Source organism: Hydractinia symbiolongicarpus, chromosome 11 (genome assembly GCF_029227915.1).
Source record: "Hydractinia symbiolongicarpus strain clone_291-10 chromosome 11, HSymV2.1, whole genome shotgun sequence".
NCBI classification, from domain to species: Eukaryota; Metazoa; Cnidaria; class Hydrozoa; order Anthoathecata; family Hydractiniidae; genus Hydractinia; species Hydractinia symbiolongicarpus.
This window is the reverse complement of record NC_079885.1, coordinates 9027202-9038017: the sequence shown is the minus strand read 5'-3', so window position 1 is coordinate 9038017 and position 10816 is coordinate 9027202. Positions and strand designations below refer to the sequence as shown.

The 10816-nt window shown below is 33.0% G+C and overlaps 3 protein-coding genes and 2 non-coding genes across 5 annotated transcripts in view; 3 read left to right on the top strand and 2 right to left on the bottom strand.

Annotated features, from left to right (window-relative positions):
• Positions 1-162: 162 nt before the first annotated feature.
• Positions 163-3473, top strand: LOC130613409 (uncharacterized). The gene is made up of 4 exons (XM_057434757.1): positions 163-200; positions 343-743; positions 909-1474; positions 1647-3473. Exons 1-4 carry the CDS (start codon positions 163-165, stop codon positions 3471-3473), a joined length of 2832 nt encoding a protein of 943 aa, XP_057290740.1.
• Positions 3474-3515: 42 nt separating this feature from the next.
• Positions 3516-5779, bottom strand: LOC130614580 (probable ATP-dependent DNA helicase RecS). The gene is made up of 2 exons (XM_057436005.1): positions 5233-5779; positions 3516-4954 (listed from the first exon to the last, which is right to left on the bottom strand). Exons 1-2 carry the CDS (start codon positions 5766-5768, stop codon positions 3829-3831), a joined length of 1662 nt encoding a protein of 553 aa, XP_057291988.1. The 5' UTR covers positions 5769-5779; the 3' UTR covers positions 3516-3828.
• Positions 5780-7625: 1846 nt separating this feature from the next.
• On the top strand, positions 7626-7707 carry Trnas-cga (transfer RNA serine (anticodon CGA)). The gene has a single exon. It is a non-coding gene; the product is annotated as a tRNA-Ser (tRNA).
• Positions 7708-8129: 422 nt separating this feature from the next.
• On the bottom strand, positions 8130-8211 carry Trnas-uga (transfer RNA serine (anticodon UGA)). Its single transcript has one exon. It is a non-coding gene; the product is annotated as a tRNA-Ser (tRNA).
• A 1619-nt stretch (positions 8212-9830) lies between these two features.
• Positions 9831-10816, top strand: part of LOC130614801 (peptidyl-prolyl cis-trans isomerase FKBP9-like) — a 33255-nt gene continuing 32269 nt past the window's right edge. The window contains exon 1 of the mRNA XM_057436260.1: positions 9831-9857. The gene's annotated coding sequence lies outside the window, so the exon portion shown is untranslated. The remainder of the gene's footprint in view (positions 9858-10816) is intronic.

Genomic DNA, 10816 nt, shown 5'->3' with positions numbered 1-10816 from the left:
TTTGGTCACTAAATTTGTTAAAAACATTGTTGGCTTCTGTAATTCATTTGCAATTTACCCTGCAATTTACCCTAAAGAATACATTTGGAAAATGAAAGTCTCACGTAATCTATGGTAAGTCAATTCATTACTCTTATAATTTTGGTGGTAAAAATATCAGTAATGCCTTCGAGTGTATCGATACTATGTCATGCACAAAGGTATGTAAAAATACATCAACGTTTTTCTGTCTTTTGGTACCTTCTTTGTGTTTATCTATTTCGTGTTTACCTTATGTATTGTAATGAGCATATGTGCGTTCCCTCTAATATCTTTTTTGTATTATTTTGGTAAAATAGATAGGCTACATGGATATAGTTTTAAAATGTGCACTTTTTTGTTACTTCCAGGAAAAGAAAATACTACTCCAAAGAAAGTATATTTTCATGGTAACACTGAGGATGGTCAGCAAAGATTCTGTAGACTCTGTGGAGAAAGTAACTGTGGGAGATACATACGTATTTTTGGTGGAAGCAATGTGGCAGATGGATTGCCAGCTAAAATTGAAACTGTCACAGGAATCATAGTATCTGACGCAACATACGATGTTATATGCCGAAAGTGTTTAAGATTTATTGAAAACGTTATCAGTTTTCGCAAAAAATGTCAGTCAGTACAATCATCATCAACTAAAAATTATGTTGTTAAACGAATGGCAATTTCTCCTAAAAGTGTGAACAACTCATTTGTAAAAACTAATAAAGGTAGGTAATTGTATACCCTCAGAGAACTGTATTTAAAAAATAATAATCAAAATGTTTCATATATTATATATATATACTTGAAAAAAATATTGCTTGCATTATATACAATCAAAATATAAAATCAATTTTTGTAGGAGAAATAATATTGCAAAGTTTTTTTTGTAGCCAATTCCAAAAAAAGACTGAAGTTCTCTACTACAGATAATGTCAGTCAACAATTGCCAACACAAAGTACAGTCATTACAAATTCTACATCTGTGTTCAACAAACAAAGTTCTGTTTATAAGGGAAGTTTATTGACAACAAACCAATGCGAATATGTGATAAGATCTGCACAAACAAGACTATCTGGGACATTGGCAAATTCCTTAGCATTAATACCTAGTGTCAATTATGCAACAAAGTCGATTATAACAGCCGACATGTCAAGAAAAAGTGATGATCTTTGTAAAATGGAGAATGGAAGTGTTTTATTGGGAAAAGGTTTTGAAGATTTGAAAAATTTTTCTATGAAAAGTATCTGGGATGAAATGAAGAAATGTCAGCCTTTTTTCATTGATATTTTGTCTGCTATTGCTGGATCAAAACATGATATCGATGAAACTCCAGAAAATGTGAAAGTGAAATTCTGTTTTATCTATGCTATTTTAATGAACATTAAATGGAACAAGTTGTCAAATGTACAAAGAATAAACACGGTGTTGATGATTGAAGGTGGCGGAAGTAAAAAGGTATTATATATATATATATATAATATCAATACGTATATTCCATGAATGTTTATTTTGACAAATTACAGTATATATATATATTTTGCTTTAGTAGGAATTTTCACATATTCTATACAGAAACAAATTAACTAGAAAATCACTTTCTAATGTTTGTGTCTTTTTTTTTATTTAGCTTCTGGAGAGATTGAATAATTTAGGGGTTACATTATCTTCATCTCGTAAACCATACTTACTGGATTTGATCGGTGGACATTTTTGTGATAAAGCAGTTGAAGCAGTTAAGAATGGAAAGACGTTGAGAGGCACAGGGGATAATTGGGATATTAGAGTTTTACGTTCCCATATGACAAAAGAATTACAAAATGAAGATATACACATGTTCGCATCTAACATCATTGTTAATAGGTTGAATTTCACCCACCTACAAAATGATAGGCCATTGCGAGATTTGGCAACATGCTCCCGCTCAGTTTTTCTACTATCCAATACTGATCTAAGAAGATTGAGAGAAAACTTCAAAGTGTTGATTAGTCGTGTATGTATCAAATATCTTCCAAAATTTAAATTTTTGAAAAGAGTCACACCAAATCATATTAAACACATATATTCAAAAGAAATGACTGAAAGATCACATATCATATCACTACCTATTATTGATGCCAATGAAGCCAAATATGATCACTGTGTGAAAATATTGCGACAATATGAGTCATGGGTATTTGAAATATTCAAAAAAGCTGGTCACATTCAGCAAAGGGATTTGTATAATCCAGTTATTCCGGCTGGAGATGCAGCAAGACCAGATCAACCAGGTGCACATGTTCAAGACACCCAAGATGATCCTATGTTGGAAATGAAAATTCCCTTTTCTGGGGACCAGCTTACAAGAGTTAGGTTTGCTGGTGCAAAAGATTTATTATCAGGTGCACACACTCCATCAGATAGATTTGAGCACTGCTCTCCATTCAAGCCAGCTATGTGGCATTGTAAAGCATCCTTATTGCAATATTGTTATTCATTGATGTATGATAGTAACTCATTTAATCAGTTGGGAACTTTGAAATATTTTCGTGAAAAATATAACCGCAAAAATGTGACACCAAAAAAGGTGCATGACTCATATGATGGATGTGAAGATTTTTTTTTAAGTGTGGGTCAAGCATACATTGTAGTTGCATTATTGAACTTTTTTGGGATGGAAAGTGTTGATGAATACCCAACAAAGCACAAATTTATGTCTAACATGTCGCATAAAGGCGATGAAGATATAAAAGTATATTTTGACACGGTTATTGGAGCATTTGTTGATGCCTACATTTTCCAAAGAGATCAGGCACCCAACCCTGGAGAAGAAGAAGACTACGTCAAAAATTACTCCTTGATGATCATGTATTTAGCTGTCATTGTTTTGCAATTAAAAGATACTGCTGCTGAAGGAGATGGAGAAAGGAATCTCACAAATCAAAAATTGTTAATGACTATCTTCAAATCGATGAACGCCTACAGTAAGTATGCACTAGAAATGTTTGTTTCTATAGCACTGATTGAATGTTTATCCTCAGAGAGAATTTCTAATGAGTTGAAATGGGGATTTTTTAACAATTGGACTGGTGGCAATGGAAAAAATATAGAAGATGACCTGACTCAAGAAATTTTTAATTGCATCAGTAAGAATGCTGTCAAAAGACTTGGAGCAAACAAAACTCTCAAAAGCATTAGTGACATATGCAAAGCCACAACTGGTATAAGAACTGTTGTAGAAAAAGTGGATGAGGAACTAAACATTCATAGAAATAGTACACAGCATACAGCTCCAAGTGCGTTCAATGATGAACTTGGAATGATTACAGAGTTAATTCAACTCAATCCCTTTGAACATTCAGCTGGACGATTTCACGCTTGTTTCCCGGATATACAAAGGTCACCAATGAAATATCTCAATATAAATGACTATAACAATTGGATAAAACTTCACCAAAAAAATATGTCTGGTATATAACTGAACATTATATTTAAATAGGGTATATTTTTACTAGGATTATTTTTTTGAGGATTTCACACCTGCATCGTCACAAAAATTAATTCTTTCAAGGTATATATATGCTTTAAAGTACAAAACGTTTGCAGACAGATGTACTAATTGCTACTTGTAAATGTACTAATTATTTGCATTTTCTTGAAATCAAAGTCTTGACTAGGAAATGCTTTTTTTAATCTTTTTGTGAAACAATTTTTTATGTAAAAAGCTCAATTCTTGATGCATGGTTAAAAAGTACAAATAAGGTATTCTTTATACATAAATAGAAATTTGGTGTCCCAAGAAAAAGTAACAATTACATATACTGTTTTCATACTCAAGGTAATTCTGTAGTGTAAATTTGTATCAGCTCATATGCTTTTTTCGATACATCTTCGTCCCAAAGACCAAATCCCAAAAGGCTGTCTTCATTTTCAATTTCAGTGACATTATCCAATATCATACAAAACTTCTCCGCAATTTCTTTAGTATCCATACTAAGACCAAAAAACTCTCTTGGCGGATCATCTGTTAAATTTGCATCCAAATCTGCAAGCAGGTTATTAAATTCTTGTGACAATTTTTGCAAATCAACTTCACTAATTTTACGTTGTACTTTTTCTCTGACCAAGACGTGATCATGTTTACCATAGTCGGTTTCTGGATGACATATAATACAACATTTTTGTTGTGGTGGTGCTTTATGTTTGAAATGCTGCAACAACAAAGATCTCAAGCAGCTACTTTCATTTTTGCAATATTCAGCCATCTGTTTGTCAATCAATCCCTTCGTAATTCTATCAATACTAATGTCAGAGTTGTTGTAATGTAACACAGCTACAGCATCCTGTCCTCTGCGACCTGCTCTGCCTATTTCCTGCATGTATTCCTCCAATGTTGGAGGAGGGCCAATATGTACAATTTGTTTCATATTAGGTGCATTTACGCCCATACCAAGGGCAGAAGTTGCAAAAATGACTCTGATGTTACTGTCGATTTTTGAAATTTCTGAAATAATTTCATGCTTCATGTACTTAGTTTGGGGTGCATGAAATTGCACAAACAAACTTTTGGATGGTTTACATTCGCCTCCTACATATTGCAAAGGGCCGATTATACTTTCAAAAAGTTTGTACCCATAGCCACAATACTTTAATTTACAGTATATGATAGTCTGTGGATATGCTTTCGCTTGTTTTTTTAAATCTTCTCCAATCGATAACAAAATCTTTTTGATACCTTCGATTCCATATGAATTGTGGTATCTTTTTTTTTTAACCAGGAATACATTTGAGCGGTTTGGATTGATAGTCAAAAAAACACAATCCTTCATTCCAAGAACACTTTTTATTCTGCTTGTTGTTTTAACTGTAGAAGTTGCTGTTAGGGCAAGCACAGGAATGTCCAGAAAAAAGGATCTAATGGCTCCAAGATTAAGAAATTCTTTTCTGAAGCTATCACCCCTGAAATTTAACAATATATAAACTATATAACTGGCACAGTTTCTATTTATTATATATCTATGTTGGTTATATTTGCTAGAATTTTTATAGACATAGTATATATATGTATATATATAGCTAGTTACATTATTTTTTTTATGAAGATATAAATAACCCTTCTCGGGAGTTAAACCCGAATTTTTAAATAGCTACATATGAAGTATCAGCTAAATAAAAAATGAAAGAGTTTGAGCATAGCTACAGCTTTCAACAACAGTTTCATATTAGAAAAAACTTACCAAGTGTCTATGCAATGTGCTTCATCTACAACAATGGCTTTTACTTCTTTCTGGAGTGTGTTTGTCTTTAGTAAGTTTCTCCCCACATCACTTAGAATTGCTTCAGGGTGACAAAACAAGATTTTAAATTTTTTTATTGAAAAATCTGGTAGTGCAGTATTATCAACTTCGTTGTCAGGATAGGAATCAGAGAACAAATTTGTTCTTGCTTCTTCAATGTCAAATGGACTTTTCAAGTGAAAACATTCCATTCCAACTTTTTTTAAAAATTTCATTTGGTCATCTATAATCGAATTCAAGGAAGTGATAACAATTATCATACTTCCTTTCTCTTCATTTGAAAGAAAATCTGGCAACAACTGAAAAATGATCGATTTCCCATATCCAGTTGGGAGAACAGCTAAAACGTCTCTTCCTTTTAAAATTGCTTCTAAGCATTTTATTTGCTTTAGTTTAAAGTTCATATCAGGAAATGAATTCCTACCAAGTGCAACCTGGATTCTATTTAAAACTTCAAAAACGCGTGTACTACTCATTTTCGCTTAACTTTACTTGAACTTGAATCCGAGTGAACACAAGAAGCCCGCTTGAATGCACCATCTTTATAATATGACGATGCAGAACGTCACGCATATATTATATTATTTTTTCGCATAATTTGGCCATATATTGGCCATTTTCGGCCTACGATTCCAGTGTCTTTTCGTCTCGCCGTTCAGTAAAAAAAAAAAGAGACAAAAGGCACTGGGGACGAGTTTGTTCAACATCCAGAAAAATATGCAGGCTCGTTTTTGCCAGTTATGGGTTAATAATTAGCTTTTGGCTAATCTTGTCGCTATAAATTCTCAGAAACTAGATTCAGTAAAGACGTACATAATTCTTATAATTCAGTAATGCCAAACTGTATAATATTACTAATAACTTTATTTTATCTATTTATCTACATTTAATAACAAACAACAACACAAAAATACATATGTGAATAGGCTTTATTAGCATTGTCACGTGATAGTAACAACATGAAAAACAACAGATAAATATACTAAAATAAAAAATGGCAAGAATATTTTAAGATTTTGTACAGGGAAAGGCAGCTACTTTAAATTTGTTTTTTTAAGTAGCAATAGCTAATTAAGTTCACACTAGAATAAAGCATGCTTTGACTAAAGCAAGTTGCCGGTAACATCAAAGGTAGAGTTGTAAACAAAATTTAAAACAAAACGTCATGTTGTTGTTTTTCTCACATACGGATGAACTTTCACTTTCACTACCCGCTCAAAATCCTCAGTTTTAATACTCAAATATTTGTGCATAATTTTTATTCTATTATTTATGCACTTATAGCAGCTAAAGCATGTTTAAAGCAAGTAAACATAATTTGAAAGACATTTTAATAAAGCAAAAATGCGTTCACATTATTAAGCATGCTTTAAATCGTGCTTTAAATTTATAGCATGCTTTTAAAATTCTATCGTTAACTACATTATTACACATTTTTGTGTCCATCTGGATAGGGTTGTAAAAGTATATGTCCTAAGTCATTTTTACCATGTTAGTAGAACCACAAACATTTTCCATACCTATCAGCATGACAACTTCTTTAGTGAAAATGTGAAAAACCTTTCTCATTTCACCCATTAAATAAAACCATGCCTTTTTCTTATTCGAATTGTATGTAATTAGCACCATTTCCAGGAATTATTTTGATATGATGCCTGGAGATTTTAAACCTAAACATCCTAAAGTCTTCCTCCCAAAACTATTGTTTTCTTCATTGGCCTTGTGTCATGTTAAAAAATCGTTATGAGAGTGTCTATTGCCGGAAGCTTCGAATCTACAAAAGTAAACATACGAAGTTGTTACAAATTGTTATACATTACACCTTTACCCGCTACAAAAGTAACCATCTGGCTAGCTATTCGATTTATTGTGTTGTTAAAATGTCTTGTTACCTAAAAAAGAAACCCAAGACAACACAAAGCTCTTTTGAATTTGACACAAAGCTTTTTCAAATTTGTTAAAAGTGAAACTATAAACAGTTTTATGTACACACTTGCTAGCACAGCAATAGAAAGCAATTGTGTATCTTACTCTAAAATCAATGGAATTAGAAGTAAACAGACGTACCTGAAAGCGAGGTCATTGGAGTTGATGCTGTGATTTTTGTTAAATCAAAGCCTGCTATTCTGCCAAACTGCTTTTCTTCTGCAATCACAGGCGACACATTTGAATGAAATATCCAACCTATCTCTGCTTGTAGTAATCAAATAAATCAGCATTAGAATAAACAAGAAGAAATCTAATTCAGAGAATTAAAAACAGAAAAGGAAATAGCGATGTGAAAAGGTAACAATTATTATATTTGAAATAATAACAAAACATTGTGCTTACAAGCTGCGATGGCCGAGTGGTTAAGGCGTTTGACTCGAAATCAAATGGGATCTTCCCGCGTAGGTTCGAATCCTACTCGCAGCGAATTATTTTATTTGTACCTTTTTCTGTTAGAATTACTTTTGAATGATTTTCTGTTGGACATAAATTTTCTCAACTTGTCCTTGTTCGTTTTAATCATAAGAAAAAAAAAGTTACTCGAAATAAATTATAAGTGAGATGTTTAATTTTCCATTTTTTTATAAACGCTTATTTTTCGCGAAAAACGTAAAGAAATCGCGGGAGAAACTTTTGCGAAACTGCAAACTAAACATTTTTTTGCAAGATAAATTTTCGCGATTCGTGATTTATAATAATTTCACTACTTCGAATTGCTTGCGTGTATACGTTTAAAGTTTCACCAAAAAGACAAAGAACTCACGTAAGTATTTTATGTTAAAGTTCTTTAAAAACACTAAAAACATAGAAAATACTTACAGAAAATAATGAAAAGGGAATTGCGGTTCCGCTGCGAGTAGGGTTCGAACCTACGCGGGAAGATCCCATTAGATTTCAAGTCTAACGCCTTAACCACTCGGCCATCGCAGCTATAATTTAATATCACGTGCTAGTATTTATTACGTGTTGGGTAGTTAAAAAGGGTGCCAAACGCAATCTAATTGGAGTAAAATCCCCCTTGTGCAATTTGATTGGTTCAAATTCCCATTTTCGTGGAAATGGGAATGTTCTACCTTCTGATTGGTTCATATTGACGGCTTGGTTTCTAAAGCTCTAACTTCAAAAAGCACAACAATGCTGGGCGTAGTAAAACCCACAAGTACGGCTGAACTTGTCAAAAAATGTGTTTCGTAGCTTGCATGTGGGCCTTCCGGCTTTTTACACTCTTATACAAGTTTTTTTTATAAAAAACCTGGCGAAGGGCCTAGTTCTAAAAGTTTCTTATTTGTAGGCTGAAATTCCATGTTTTTAGTTCCAAAAGTAATTTATTTAGTTTCTTAATTTTCCTAGTAAAATAAGGGTTTCTTATATCAAATAATAAGCCAGTTCTAAAAGTTTCTTTAATTTTTGAACTAGTTGGTTTCAAAATAAAAAATATATATAGCATTTTTCGTTTCAAAGTCTCTTTTATTAAAGCTTGGTTCCCACTTGGGTTTAAATATAAAACCAACAGGTTTTAAATGTGTTATAAAAATTAAAATAAAGCCTGAGCATTCCCACTGTGTTTTAAAAGCAAAAACATGTAGCGTTTCTCTCTTGGTACCCTTTGTGTGATTTATCAAAAATCACTGGATATTGGCGAATAAGTGCGCTAAGATTCTCTTCCTGTACCAAACTAAGTTTTTTTTCTGCCATTTTTTATTCCCTTTTCTGTCTTAACGTAAAAATGCGCCAAATGTGCCCTAAAATCGTTGAAAACTCCTTCGGCATTTGTCGGCGCCTTTGAACTTTAAACCACAATATTAAAATTTTTTGATCTAAGGTTGGTTTTATGGTGAAAATTTTAACTCTATTCGGTCCGGGGTTTTTCGAGCATACTATGACCGGGGGGCGGAATCCAATAACTTTTGATAGGGTCGTTTAAATTGAATCAAACTTGGCACGCTTATAGTACGTCATAAAAGGAAAAAAATGGCAGCAATAAATTTTTGCTTGGGTCAGCACATTTTCCGTAATGTCATCGGAAGCTTCAATTTTGTTAAAAATGCCACTATCTGCTTAAAATTTAATTGCTTTTGTTCCAGAGCGAATTTTTGCATTCTGTTTGAAGTTTCTGAAAGGTAAATAAAGTTATTTAACATATTTTCCGGTTTTTACGTGGATCGCCTAAAAAATTGCCAAAAATTGCGCGAAAATCCGTTTTTTTCCGATTTTCGGGTAAAATCCGACAAAATCGGGAAATCGGATTAATCACGTGTCTAAATTTTGCAAAATGATTTTTCTTAATAAAACAAAGTTGTGTTGCAAGTTTCAAGTTCTAAGGACAATCCTGACAGAAGTTATTAAATTTTCCCCATTATAAGGATTTCATAGAGATTTTTAGGGGTGGTTTCGAGTAATAGCCAATATCAAAGCCTCTGAAAGGTATGGGACCTAAATATTTAGCATTCATGTGTCTAATAGATAAATATTGAAACTCAGTAAGTTTCATAGCCCTATAACATAGCAATAAGGAGTTATTATAAAAAAACCCAAAGATAAAGAACTCACACTATTTCTACGTCCCTGAGTTTAAGTTTAGGGGAAAAGTATAACTAACAAAGAGAGTCAAAAGGTATATAAGACAGCACGGTGAAGGCTGTACCAATCCGGTAAACCAGCCCTACCAGTTTAACACTTGCTGTGAAAGTGAGAAATTATAACCGGAAAGGCTGTAACCGGTAATCAGCCCTACCAGCTTATTAACATTTGCTGTGAAGTTTTGCTTTCAAATCTAAATGTGAAATACCAGCTCGACGAGAAAATAGACCAACCTGGTATAAAACTCACGTAAAGCTGAATGAAATTTTGAAGAGTCGTAAACCCGAAGTAATTTTAATTGGTGACTCCCTTGTGTCTAATTTGTCAAGGTACAATGCTGTATGGGACAACTACTTCACACCACTCAATACCACCAACCTTGGTATTGGTGGGGACAAGGTAGAAAATGTATTATGGCGAGCTTTAAATACCAACCTTCCATCATCCTGTAAGACTGTAGTCATTCTTTGTGGTACCAACAACCTACATAATAGTGTACCTAAAGACATTGCGGATGGTGTAACATCTATAGGTATTGCGCTTCGTAAGAAAAAAGCAAACTTGAGGATTATTGTGTGTGGAATTCTACCTCGTGATTTCCATATTTCTAACTTATGGAGAAAAATAGATGATGTCAACTGTTCTTTGAGTAAAATTTGTACAAAGAAAAACCTTGAGTTTTTAATGCCAGAAACGGATTGGGTATGTAGAGACAATACTCTAAATATGTCTCTGTACTATGGGGATTGCTTACATCTAGTCAAGAAAGGTAATGAAAAGTTGGCCTTATCTATTACTTTGGCCATCAAGATAAACGCTGGTAGGATAAATGTTTGCACTAGTGAACATAACTGTAAAAAGATGAACAATACAACCAAAATACCATTTATATTTCATGAATGTGATTATGTTCATCAACCTCCAGTAAGTGCACAAACTGAAATTCCTATTAGAT